Source organism: Petromyzon marinus, chromosome 30 (assembly GCF_048934315.1).
Source record: "Petromyzon marinus isolate PM22_M1 ecotype Great Lakes invasive population chromosome 30, UKy_Petmar_22M1.pri1.0, whole genome shotgun sequence".
NCBI classification, from domain to species: Eukaryota; Metazoa; Chordata; class Hyperoartia; order Petromyzontiformes; family Petromyzontidae; genus Petromyzon; species Petromyzon marinus.
The window spans coordinates 8,771,783-8,785,269 of NC_133696.1; the positions used below are offsets into that span (position 1 = coordinate 8,771,783).

The window sequence follows — 13,487 nt, forward strand, 5'->3', positions numbered from 1 at the left end:
TTTCCTGTGTAATTTTATTGCAGTGGTGCAGTGGTTGTTGCGTGATGGTAGTCATGTCGTAGTGATGTTTCAGGAGTGGTGTCGATGGTGAGTGCGGTGAAGTGGCACCGATGTCCCCCCTCGTATTATAATAACAACAGCGATTTAATGCATTTGGGTTTTGTAGTTGGTGGCAGTATTTCCGATGGTGAAAATAATCACGTGGACTTTTTACACCAGTCATTTATTGGACTCTATAACCATAATGTTCAGTCATTGGTAATTGTGATGCTCGCACTGCTGGTCCCTTCATTCCGTTGAAATGTTGATGTTCATGCTGTCGTTGGCAGGCGTGTTCTGCGAGGCGATAACAGGCTTCACGGTGGACGCGCGGGCTCTGGGCCGCGCGGGGAACGGGGCCCGTGTCGTCACGCGGGTGACCGGGCCCTCGGGGGCCATGATGGACGCGCCCGTCAAGGCCAAGGGCGACGGCACCTATGCCGTGGAGTACACTCCCTGCGAGATCGGTACGTGCTGTGGGAGGAAAGCTTTTAGTCGGTGTGGACTACCGGCTGTGACGCACGGAACGTAAACCTCCACACTGACCAAAGGAAATAGAATGTAGTACAATTCCCAGACTGCATCTCTCCATGCTGTGGAACAAACAAGTCCAAGACATCACGTTTACGACAAGGAAAAGTTAACGGGCCTGGGTAGGATGCATTACCAGAAGGGGTGACGGGCAACGGGCGAGACTGGTGACTGATTGACAGCCAAAAGAGAGCACGTCCAAGAAAACGACCACCGCGGAGATGGAGGGATGCGATCAGTCCAGGGGAAACCTATAGACTCGCATATATTAGATTGTGATCTAAATTGGATTCTTAAGTGGTAGTTGCTGACAACAGGGCTGAGCAACAACTTCACACACTCCCAAGACGACCATGCCCCTCACGTGCTCTGATGCCCCCCCCACCCTCCAGGTGTGCACACGGTGGACGTGCTGTTTGAGGATACGCCGGTGCCGCGGAGTCCGTTCCGCATCGCCGTCGACGAGGGTTGCGACCCCTCGCGAGTCCGAGTCCACGGGCCCGGACTCAAGTCCGGCATCACCAATCAGCCTAACCGCTTCACTGTGGAGACCAGGTGCGTGAGTTTTTGTGAAATTGTATTTTTGGCCTATTAGAACTTGTGCCATTCCAAGATTGAATTTCCAGACTATTAGGAAACTGCAATATTAGAATAATTCCATCTGCACTCCCTTTTTCGTCTGGTCGCCAACCCTGCGCCTTACCCCACCGTATATATAGGGGCGCTGGCACTGGAGGCCTGGGCCTGCAGATCGAGGGCCCCACGGAGGCCATCATCTCTTGCACGGACAACAAGGACGGCAGCTGCCTGGTCGAGTACGTCCCGGAGACGGCGGGGGACTATGACGTGCTCGTCACCTACGGCGGCCACGCCGTCACCGGTACCGCACGCACACTCGCTCCGGACTCTGGCACTCGTGCAGCGCGTGGTAGGGGATGTGCGCGTGCACTTCTTCATGTTTTTTTTTAGGTGGGGGTGTGTACGCACGCCTGCTTGCATGCAAGCGTGGTTATTTTCTTGTTTGTGTATGTGCACGTGGACCTTTTTGTGCATGTGGGCGTTTGTGTGGTGCACGCGCATGTGTGCATACGCACGTGTGGTAGTATAGTCGTTAGAATCCTCCACTAATTTCGGTCACCCGAAATCTGATTCTCACTCGCAACCACTTGCACGTCCAGGGCACCCTGGCCCCCCGCGCCACGCTTCCCAATCACAAACGTAAACTGGTCCTGGGCCTCCCTTAGGTTGACTCGGGCTCCTGGGCAGACTATAGCAGCGGTGCGTGGTGCAGCCCATCTACCCCCTCGTGTGCCATGCCGGACTTAGTTGCTCACGAATAGGACTTGTCTCACAAGTGTTGAAGGCTACATGGGGATTTTTGTTTGGCAGGGAGCCCGTTCCGCGTACCTGTCAAAGACACCGTGGACCCGAAGCGCGTGCGTGTGTCGGGGCCTGGCGTGGGCGGCGCCGTGCGTGCCGGCGTGCCGCAGGAGTTCAGCGTCGACTGCAGCAAGGCTGGCGCGGCGCCGCTTGAGGTCACCGTGAAGAATCCGAAAGGTGCGGCACCATCGGCACAGTTGCTGACATCGCTGCCCTTTACCGGCATCTAACTCATTGTCCTCTTGCCATCGGTGACCTTGCAGCCCACCCTGCCATTACTACCAACCACTTACTATTGTCACCGGCATCTCATCAATTCTCCTATCCAATCTCATTGCCGCTATAGCGGTTTCTCACCCATCGTTATTTGTGCCCCCGTCGTCACCCCCCCCCCCCCCCGGCTCGTCGAGTGACTGTACCACCCGGCTGTGCGATGGCGTGAGTAGGTGTGCTGGAGCCCGTGCAGGTGGAGGAGCGCGCAGGTGGCCTGCACGCCGTGCACTACGTCCCCACCGCGGAGGGGCCCTACACAGTGGCCGTCAAGTACAACGGAGAGAACGTGCCCAACAGGTAATGTTGTGGGAGGTGACATTATTTTGGAGGGAGTTTTCTTTAAGTGACCGCAACACGAGCTGGGTTTGACCGGTGTCTGTGGCCGGTGCTTGCAGCCCCTACAAGCTGACGGTGCTTCCCAAGCACGACGCCAGCAAGGTGCGCGCCAGCGGCCCCGGCCTCAACAAGACCGGTGTGGAGGCCAGCTTCCCCGTGGAGTTCACCATCGACGCCCGCGACGCGGGGGAGGGTGTGCTGGCCGTACTCGTTACGGTATGGCCCGCCCACTGTACAGACACCATTTTGCAGCTCATCCCAGGATGCCACGGTGGCAAGATGTGAACTACCTCTCCTGGTATACAGGACTCCTGTTTTCCCTGTGGTCGCTTGGATTTTCCTTTCGAGTCCTCCGATTTTTCCCTCCATACGTGGAAACATGCGAATATTTGGCTGCTATAAATCTCTAGATGAGCCACTTCGTTGGGCTATCATTTGTGGCCAGGTCGCAGATGGAAACTAATGTTACTAAGTTTAACATGTGAACTTATTATGGATAATGTTGCAAAATATATGGTTGCACATCTAAATTATTAGAGGTAATATGCATGGTTTTAATGGAGGATAATAAGTAATGTATAGTTTAACACGTAGGCGTTGGCGACCAATATCATCCATAATAGTTTTATTTTAGTTAGATCGCATAAATACGTCATTAAACCCGCCACCACCAAACACCCAATTTTTAGTAAGGTTTGTCACGTAAACAGTACGTGCCAATTCATTACTAGTACAGCACACCGGTATGTTGGAGAGCAAATCCACAACATTTAACGTCACTCGGATTGTAATTGATGTGGATTTGCTCTCCCACACACCAGTGTGCTGTACTAGTAACGAATCGGCCACGTTCTGTTTACTTACAAACCTTACCAATTTGGTGGCAGGTTTAACGACACATTTACACGATGTAATGCAAAAAACGTATACAGTTAGTCCCTGAGTTACGATGGTCCGACTTACGATATTTCGATCTTAAGATGGCGATAGCGATACGACGAAATTTGTAAAATATTTAAACTTTCGTGCGGCAGACAAACGCAGCAGTGTACAAGGTACGAATCTTGGCGAGGTACAACACTATGATATGTTCAATGCATGTATGATGTATCTTTAGCGATTTCATTTTAGGGTTACCACGATAAGATACATTCAATGCTTGTTAAAAGTTTTTATAGCAGATAGGATTGTTTCCTGAAACTTTCTATTAAATTGCAGTTCATATAGGTTGGCTAAGAATATTTACCTTGTTTTTAACTTTACATTTTACTGTGCAATACAATATTGTAATTAATAAATACATACAGTATGGTACTGTAAATTGTTCTGTTTTGCGAAATTATCACCTTTCTGTAAGACTCCTGGGTAGGCTAGGCCATCTTCGACTTGCGATATTCTCGACTTACGATGGGGTCGTCGTAACGCATCTCTATCGTAAGTACAGGACTTGCCTGTATTAGCAACTACTGTATAGCAGCTTCGATTTTAAGAAACGTACCTCCTTTTCAAAGACGTAGTTTGACTACTGCTTCACCTCTGGCCAATGACCTTAACCCTAGCACCAAGCAAGTGTTACTGCAGCCCTCGCGTTCATCCAAGCCAACCGCCAACCCTAACACTCCAGCTCCAGAACTTGCCGGTCCCCAACCCTTGGCCAATGTTAACACCACAACCCCTCGCGCACCTGTGGGGGTCTCCCAACCAAACAATATCCAGGCTTTTTAACGACTTGTTAACGCTACCGATTTTACCTGTTTATGCATTACCTCGTTTTCTTTAACGTGCCTGTGTTTTGTTACTTGTTTGGCTAACACCCCCCCCCCCCCCCGCCGCCACCCCGGTAGGACCCAGAGGGGCACCCTCGGCAGGCGAGCGTGCGCGACAATGGCGACGGCACCTACACGGTGTGGTACGTGCCGGACTGCGCCGGCCGCTACACCATCGTGGTGAAGTATGGCGGGGATGAGATCCCGCTATCGCCCTACAGCGTGCGTGCGGTGCCCACTGGCGACGCTTCAAAGTGCCGCCTACAAGGTGAGTGACGGCACCAGCATTGCTGTAGTCACTTTCCACAGCTGCCACCAATGACGGCCACCAGCAATTGGGCCGAACTTGGAAAGGGGGTGTACGTGGCGGTGACTTAGAATTGCTTTTAAGAGGAAAATGTTCCCCCCTCCAATATTTAAGCCATATTTTACTAACGGTGCCTTACTCGCTCCTCTTCGCTCCTCTTCGCTCCCTGTGGAGCATAAGGTCGCAACAAGCCCACGCCATGCTGGGACTGTTTTTAGCAGCTTTCTCTGCTTCACCCCAAGACGGGCCCATGGTCTTTAGTTGGTCTTGAATGGTGCGTTGCCGTGTTTTTTACCCTTGTGGTGTGTTACGATACAAAGAATCCGTTAGCATCTTTCGCAGAGTAAGATAATTAATCAAATTTACAAGGCGAAGGGGTGAATCCTCAATTTTTTTTATGTCTGTCTCGGTACCTGAAGGACTCTATTTACAGGCCACCGGAACTTTGTGCAGAGTGCTTTTGAGACCTGGCAACGACTGCCGCCCCCTTTTTCCACCCGTTTCCGAGAACCCATTACCCACAATTCACTCCTTCGAACACAAGCCTGATGCCTAAACAGCAGGTGATTCTTATTGTTCGTCCCACCCCTCTGCCCACCCCATCCCTCCTCCACGTGCGTAGCGCCAGCGACGCACCTGGCGTTGGGCCGCAACACGGCGTTTGCGGTGGACGCGCGTGGCGCGGGCCGGGGGAAAGTGACGTGCCGCGTGCGCGACCCCGAGGGCCGCGAGGTGGACGTGGAGGTGCAGGAGCAGCCCGATGGCAACTTCCTCGTGCTGTACAGTGCCGACACGCCAGGGCCGTACGTCGTCACGATCCGCTATGGCGGCGAGCACATCCCCAACAGCCCCTTCCGCCTCGTGGTGAGCACCCGTACACTGGACACTCGAGCACATGCATGGATGTACGCACGCGTGAACGTAAAAGCGTGCATTCTCGTGCAAGCACAGACGCTTGTAATATAAGCACATGCGCACAATGTGATGCATGTGCACAAAAAATATTTACGTGTATACAAAGGTACGTACACAGGCATAGTAGTACGTACACGTGTCAGTTGTCACATTTGCCACCTGACGAATCGCACCTTGTACAATTGCCCTCAGTCCACTATCACACCTGCCCATTTCATCTTGCATCTCACATTCCCACCTATTTCACAGCAGTTCTGATTGCCTGTCCACTTGTTTGCCTGTCCCTCTCGACTCCAGTTTCCAGTTTACCACCAGCAGTGCTGTCAATCTCATCACTCGCTCACTGCATCGCTGTGCACAACCGAATTTTTTGTAACACTAACCACCGTTAACGCAACACTTGATGGTAACTTCGGCTGACGGTAACGGCGGTGGTAACGCTGCCCGGACTGCGTAGGCCTCCAAGGACGCGCCTGTAGTGGAGGAGCGGCGAGTGTCGGTGAAGCAGCAGCAGCAGCAATCCGCTCTAAAGCCGCTCCGGGTACACGTGCGTGCCCGTCTCCCCTCGTCTCTCCCCCACATGTCCCTGGCACCTTGGGCTCGCCCTCTGAAACCACCTGCTGAGCAGCAGCAGCCACGTGGCTTCTGCACTGCATGCCTTGTTGGTGTCCCTCCCCTGCCACCACCCCATCCACGCACCAGTTAACTTACCTCTTTGTGTGTGGACTTGCCTTTCAGGGCATGCGTGGTATTTTATGTTCGAATCTCGCGCGAGATTTTTCCACTGCTCCCCATGTATGTGCACGCTCTTTACTACTACTACTCTTCTTTCCTTGCCAGACCTTTCTTCGGCGGGCTGTGGGAGAAGCGTGCTGACGCTCTGATGGGAATGCGAGGAGGCCCCCCCCCCCCCCTTGGTGGTAGTGGAGCGGCGTTGCGTGCAGGGGGTCTGGTGCAGGCACCCACCGCTAATCTCGCTCACCCTCGCCGCACTAACAGCTAACAGCTCGTGCATGTGGGAGACCGCTCTCTGCCTCACGGCTCACCCCCCCCCCCACAACCTCCCCTCTCCGTGACGGTGTGTTCAGGCCTCGTCTCTTAATTGCTTATTTATCTTGTTAATAAATTTGTGATAACTTGGACGTTTTTAAAACGAGCCACTCTTTGCAAATCACCGAGCGATTGTAGAGGAAAACCACGGACAAGTGGGGAAGGCGGCCAAAAACTCCGCCAACAATTACCGAAAGCTCTGTGGTCCTATATTCTGATGTTTGACCAACTCCATAAATCATTGGGTTAACTGACAGTGGTCGGAATGGTTATTCAACCTGATCTTGGTTCAGTCTTGCCACCCTGCACTTACTAGCATGGTGACGTATGGCCAAACAACCCCAATGATCAACACGGTGCGGGGTGGGGGGGGGAGGCTCATCCACCAGTGGCTTGACCAAAGGGTGGAACAATATTTTAATCATTGAGTTATGATAATAGGTTAAGTCGCAGATTTAAATTGTTACCATATTGCTACTTAATGGGCTCAATGTGTTTGTCAAGTCGCATTGGTTTGGACATTGTTATTCATAGGATTTTTTTTTGCTGTCGGTTAACCAACAGCAATGAGGAAGTGGTTAAGGGTGTCTCGTGGCTCTCCGGAACGTGGATGTGCGTGTAGAGTGAGCACTATTTACTGCTGTGTGCGCGGCTCTTGTCTGCGTGCATGACTGCGCATGCACTCGTGGGAAACGATTGCGCATTAGTTGGCGCACTTAAGAAACTAGAAGCCTCGGTTCGATTTCAGTTCGTGGGATAACGGCAATGGCAAGTGGGATCTGAACCTGTTCAAGATCTCCCCTGAGTGAACTCTGCCTGAAATTAGCATTTAATGTGATGTGAAATCTCACCACCCCTGGGCAGCGTAGTGCTATGTACACTACCGACACCCCCCCCGTTCTTCATGCCAGCCTGGTGAGGTCTGTTCTGTGTGCGTCTCTTGCCGCGTATCCAGGCACAGGAGCAGGTGAGCCACGCACTGCGACCATTCAGCCTCGTCATCCCGTTCGTGGTGAGGCGCGGTGAGGTCACTGGTGAGTGCCACCCGCTCCCCCATTACCCCCCCCTCCCACACACCACCACTCGCAGCCCCCACCTCGGTCACTCCCAACTATCATTGACTGTTCATGGAGAACGCTGTATGTATGCATCTGCACATGGGGGGGGGGGGGGGTAAGTCTTGATCGGTCTGTACATATATGGGCGTGCATCTTTCTCTGTACCTGGGAAGCAGTAGCGCAGTGGTTGGCCCTATTATGCTACGAACCTGGTGACACCAAGGTTTGATTCCCGCTCACGGCCAACATTGACTATTATCTGAACTGGTCCTCCTTGACGTCGATTCGGGCTCAAATGAGTACCTGGTGTGGTGTGTGAGAACATTGCTGCTTGGGAGACTAAGACAGCCAGGCGTGGTGCTGGCCACCCACCCCCTCGTGCACCATGCTGGCCTTCATAGATGCTCACTAATAGCACTTGCCCTAACAGTCTGAAGGCTATACGGAGTGTCTTTTTGTGCACGCGGCTGACTGCGTGCCTGTGCATAGGGGAGGTGCACATGCCCTCGGGTCGCAAAGATCGCCCCGAAATCGTGAACAACGGTGACGGCACGGTGACGGTGCGCTACTCGCCCGTGGAGAAAGGCCTCCACGAGATGGACATAAAGTATGATGGAGAGCACATCCCAGGTGAGCAGCGGTGACTCCAGGCAAGTGTTGATGCACATACTGAAAAGGTACAATGTTGTCAAGATGCACAGCCGTATGGGTACACAGTATTACAGGTGCATGGACACGTGGGTATACGGGTGCATGGACAAACAAGTATATAGATACACTGGTATGAAGGCACATTGACACATGGGTACATGGATATTCAAGTTATAGTGAGGCATTCGAGATGAGCAGCTACACAAGTATGCATGTACACGGATACACACACAGGTGCTGGGCAGTGTTGATGGTGTTGCAGTGACCTTAAGAGAACTCCCTGAGAATTGTGCCGCCGTCCCCCCCCCCCCCCCTCGCTGTTAACGCTCTCTGCAGGAAGCCCGCTGCAGTTCTACGTGGACGAGGTGGAAAGCGGGAACGTGACTGCCTACGGACCGGGCCTGAGCCACGGCGTCGCCAACCAGCCGGCCTCCTTCACCATCGACACCAAAGATGCTGGCGAGGGTAAAACGCGCGTGGCAACAGAGGCGCGGCAATTGCACCCCTCAACGATGCTGAGAGGTGCAACTGCCTGAAGAACTGTAGCTGAAGGTGGCAGTTGCTTTGCAAAGACAGTTGGTGGCAGTTGCCTGGCATTTGGATCGGTAGCTGATACGATGTCTTGCACTCTTCACTCTGCAGTTATTGGTGTGTAGAGTAGTTGATGCACAGTGCTATAAATTCAAGAAATCTGTGTTCAATTTCCAGGCATAGCTAATATCAGTGATTATGAACCCCTCCCATAGGTCACCTCATCCCTTAGTAACTGGGTCTCTGTACTGGCTACGCCACCACTCGTGCACCGTGCCTGTCTCAATAGGTGCTCGCTAACCCCACTTGAGAGTAGTGTCGGCTACACAGGGGGAGCTGGTTTACCCCTTTTCCACTGTAACATCAGAGCCATGTGGGGTTCTTGCCAATACTGGTGGTTTTCCGCTGGCTATTTGCTGTGCCAAGCCAGAACCAAACTATTATGCCCTGGCATCAAAGGCATCCGAATATAGCTTGGAGCCAAACGGGGTCAGAGGTGGTGCTAATGCCGTCATTTTTTAAATCTGACATCAGTCGGTACACAACTCTTAGGCAGCATCACCACGTCATCTGCGTGTTTTTTGTGGTGTGCGTCACGGTTTAAAACAACCCAGTGCCTTGCTGATCTGCTCCGGGCTGGCTTGGCAAGGCCCTGGCGTGGCTCTGCTGTACTGGGGGGAGGGTGCGGGGAGTGGGGGGGGGGAAAAAAAGAGGGACTTTTTTTTTTGTTCCTCATTCCACACCTTCCCTGTGCCGACGGTGAGCAGGGGGGCTGTCGCTGGCCGTGGAGGGCCCCTCTGAGGCAGATATCTCGTGCCAGGACAACAAGGACGGCACCTGCTCGGTGTCATACCTCCCCACGACGTCTGGAATCTACAGCATCGTCGTCAAATTCGACGACCAGCACATCCCTGGCAGCCCCTTCTCGGCCCGCATCACCGGTACCTGCACGTTAATCGCACTCGCTCGTGATCTTTCCTCCGTTGGGAATTTGCCGCAGACTGTACCGGTGTGGCAGAGGATGATCTGATAGAAATCTGGCATGAGATGGCGTGACGGTATTCGTCGCAGGAACTTTTTCACATTTGATACCCTTCTGCACTTGACATTGGCGCTTGCGTCGTCCCATGCATATATTTTTAGAAATGTATTTAAAACGAAGTGAAGTACGCAAAGACTCATGGAGAGGCGAGTTCAGCAGTAGAGCGAACGGCTCCTAATCGGAAGGTTCTGACTTCAAATCCTCATTTGGAGATGGGCTTGGCCCATCATACCTCCTGTCCCCGGGTCAATAAAAATGGTATCACTGTGGGAGAATTCAGCAGTTGTTGGCCTAATGGAGATACTTGCCCTCATCAAAGGAAAGTGCAATTTCCACCACTGGCTCAGCACAGTAAAGGAGGCGGAGTACTTTCCTACAGGGCTCATTTGAGCAACAAATCACTTTGCTCTTTTCCCCTTTACCTAATGTTTTGTTTGAAATTGTATTGGAGATGCTGTCTCTCCAGCCTCTTGGCCGTAAAGTGGAAGAAATGTATTGAAGAATCTGTGCACAACCATACCTAGCGCTGAGACTTTGAACCTCTCCCTGCCGTCACCTCCTATCCCTGCCGCCCCTCATCCCTTCCCGTAGACGACAGTCGGCGCCGCGCTCGCCTGAGCGTGGGCACTGCACAGGATGTGTCGCTGCAGATCCAGGAGACTGACCTCAGCGTGCTGAGCGCCAGCATCGTGGGGCCGTCCGGCTCCGAGGAGCCCTGCCAGCTCAAGCGCATGCCCAATGGACACATTGGTACTGCTTCCCACCCAGCTTGCTAGACGTGCCACCGAGTCGCCACTATTGCCATCCAGTTGGTCGGCCACATCACCAGCCAGTTGGCTAGAGGACACCAAAAAGCATACCGCCACCCCAAACGGCCACGCCACCAGCCGTTAACACTGCCAAACAACCACACAGCTACCCCAGGTCGGCCACACCATAGTTACTAATGGGTTTGATAGTTTTATGTTAATGCTACCATATTTTGGGGGGGGGGGGGGCTCAACTAGGCCACACATGGTGAATCTTACCAGTCGTTATTGTACGTGTCTGAGTGACTGTTCCGTGTGTTTATGCCTGCAAGCGTTGCCGTTTGTCTGCATGTGGCACGCAAGTGTAACGATGTTTGTTGTGTAATGCAGGCATCTCGTTCACACCGCGCGAGGCTGGCACGCACGTGGTGAGCGTGCTAAAGAATGGCCGCCACGTCACCAACAGCCCCTTCACGGTGCAGGTCGGCCAGTCCGAGATCGGCGACGCGCGGCGTGTGCGCGTCAAGGGTGCCGGCCTGCGCCAGGGCCACACCGGTGACGTCTCGGAGTTCATAGTCGACACGAGCGACGCAGGTGCGTTGGTGGGGGCTGCTGCACGCCGGGCAGGGTGGCAATTCAAAGGTCACGAGACCACTACTCGTGGCTGTGTGCTCCTAGGCCCATTATCGTTCGTCAAACTGTTTTCGGTAAATGTTTTAATCGGATGGGCACAAATGTGTCGCGCTTATGCTATTTGGAGAGGTGAGCAGCTGCGGCAACCAAATTGGCACCGTTCTGCCTGTAGTGAACGAACGGAAACGTTTTGTTGTGATTCAACAGCTATAAGTTACTATTGGCCGCACAGCAGTTTGATGAATGTAATTGAAAATATTAAATAATATTGTGCAAATAAGCAATAAACTATGCGAATGAAACGATCGTGCACAATAATATTAAAAAAAGTGTTGGTAAGGCAAATTCTCATTTTCATGTGTTGCCAAAACTAAGCTCAAAGCCCTCCTTGGACATTGTAAATTAAATGGTAGTGCAGATCGGCAGCACTGAGGGCTGATGAGCCAAATTGTTAAAGCAAAGATCCATTTTTGTTTTAATTTTTACTTCGTTCACACAGACAAAATGGTGCAAGCTTTCAAATGAAACCCCCCCCCTCCTGCATTGAAACCTGTGTCGCGGTCTCGTCAGTTCTGCACATTTTCCACTTGTGCGGAATTTCCGTGTAGCTGATGGGGGTTACCCTTATAATGCCTTGCCTGTCAAGGCTTTCGGACAAAAGGGGGATAATCTGACCTTTGACCTTTGTCTAGGCTACGGAGGCCTCAGCCTGTCCATTGAGGGCCCCAGCAAGGCTGACCTGGACTGCGAGGAGCTGGCCAACAGTGCTTGCCGAGTTTCCTACCGCCCACTGGAGCCCGGCGACTACCTCCTAAACATCAAGTTCGCTGAGGAGCATGTGCCAGGTGGGCACCGTTATAACTGCTTCCGCCCTTTCTCGACCTCTGCCGACGTGTTAACAATCTGTTTCACCACCGCTTGGTTCGATTTAAATTATACGTTCCAGAGGTGATGCTCGTTTTCAAGAACCTCGTTTATTTTGTGTGGTTGTGATTGTGTGTGCCGTTGCTCGTGGCAGGGAGCCCGTTCACAGTGCACGTGACAGGGGAGGGCCGCGTGATGAGGCAAAGCATCACACGTCCGCGCCACGCGGCCTCCGTTGCCTCCGTGGGCAGCATGTGTGACCTGAGCCTCAAGTTGCCGGGTAAAGCTGCCCCTCCTCCCGAGCTGTAAACCCTTTGACCCCCCCCCCTTCCAAGTGCGACACAATGCGCACTTATTACTGTTGCTGGAATGTCTCTTCAAATGAAGTTGTCAGTTTTGTTGCGAGTGCTGTGGCTACAGACCGCTTTGTAAAGTCCCATATGATTTAACCTGATTTTTATCCACTCGGCTGTCCTCCATCTTAACTCGCACAATCACAGGCATCTCCCTCCACTCTGCACGATCTCTGACTTGACACCATCACTTCTGCATGTCCCCCCCCCCCACCCCAATTCAGAGGTCAATGCGGCAGAGCTGTCTGCGGAGGTGACCAGCCCGTCGGGGAAGCGCGAACGTGCCGAGATGGTGGCGGTGGGCAGCGGGCAGAGCGGCTCGTACGCCGTGCGCTTTGTGCCACGCGAGATGGGCGTGCACACTGTTAGCGTCAAGTACCGTGGCCACCACGTGCCGGGCAGCCCCTTCCAGTTCACGGTGGGGCCGCTCGGCGAGGGGGGCGCCCACAAGGTGCGCGCCGGGGGGCCCGGCCTCGAGTCCGCTGTGGTCGACTCGCCCGGTGAGAGGAGGGCCACCACGCACGTCGCACCAGCACGTCCATTTTAACATGCGTGCGCGCTGAACAGTTCCATCTACGCTGAGACGGTGACGCTGCCTTCAAGTGTGTGCGTGTAGATCAACGTTATGTATGGGTAAGGTATTGTTTATGTTTACTCAAGTTGATTTGTGGAACTTCCCCTGTTCCTCCCTCCGCTGCACAGCCGAGTTTACGATCTGGACGCGGGAGGCCGGGGCTGGAGGCCTCTCGATCGCTGTGGAGGGACCCAGCAAAGCCGACATCTCCTTCGAGGATCGCCAGGATGGTTCCTGCGGCGTCTCCTACGTGGTTACGGAGCCCGGTGGGCACAGGGCACCATCACCACTATGCCCGGCACAGCAATCGCCAACGTCATCATCGTCAAATTCATCATCCACCACACACCCCGATTGCTCCTATATTGGCACCGCCATGATTAAACCCCTCATCACAATCGCTATCGTGAGGTTGATGTCGTTAGTTCAATTCCT

At 53.2% G+C, this 13,487-nt stretch overlaps 1 protein-coding gene across 1 annotated transcript in view; it reads left to right on the plus strand.

Moving 5' to 3' along the window:
• Positions 1-13,487, plus strand: part of LOC116947559 (filamin-C-like) — a 70,129-nt gene that overhangs the window by 49,648 nt on the left and 6,994 nt on the right. Inside the window, exons 23-41 of the mRNA XM_032963438.2 lie at positions 330-506; positions 963-1,125; positions 1,290-1,450; positions 1,960-2,127; positions 2,397-2,520; positions 2,619-2,775; positions 4,404-4,593; positions 5,255-5,496; positions 6,005-6,094; positions 7,553-7,631; positions 8,145-8,285; positions 8,643-8,771; positions 9,605-9,778; positions 10,471-10,629; positions 11,019-11,222; positions 11,954-12,106; positions 12,280-12,405; positions 12,703-12,978; positions 13,181-13,318. Coding sequence (XP_032819329.1) covers positions 330-506; positions 963-1,125; positions 1,290-1,450; positions 1,960-2,127; positions 2,397-2,520; positions 2,619-2,775; positions 4,404-4,593; positions 5,255-5,496; positions 6,005-6,094; positions 7,553-7,631; positions 8,145-8,285; positions 8,643-8,771; positions 9,605-9,778; positions 10,471-10,629; positions 11,019-11,222; positions 11,954-12,106; positions 12,280-12,405; positions 12,703-12,978; positions 13,181-13,318 — 3,051 coding nt within the window. The remainder of the gene's footprint in view (positions 1-329; positions 507-962; positions 1,126-1,289; positions 1,451-1,959; positions 2,128-2,396; positions 2,521-2,618; positions 2,776-4,403; positions 4,594-5,254; positions 5,497-6,004; positions 6,095-7,552; positions 7,632-8,144; positions 8,286-8,642; positions 8,772-9,604; positions 9,779-10,470; positions 10,630-11,018; positions 11,223-11,953; positions 12,107-12,279; positions 12,406-12,702; positions 12,979-13,180; positions 13,319-13,487) is intronic.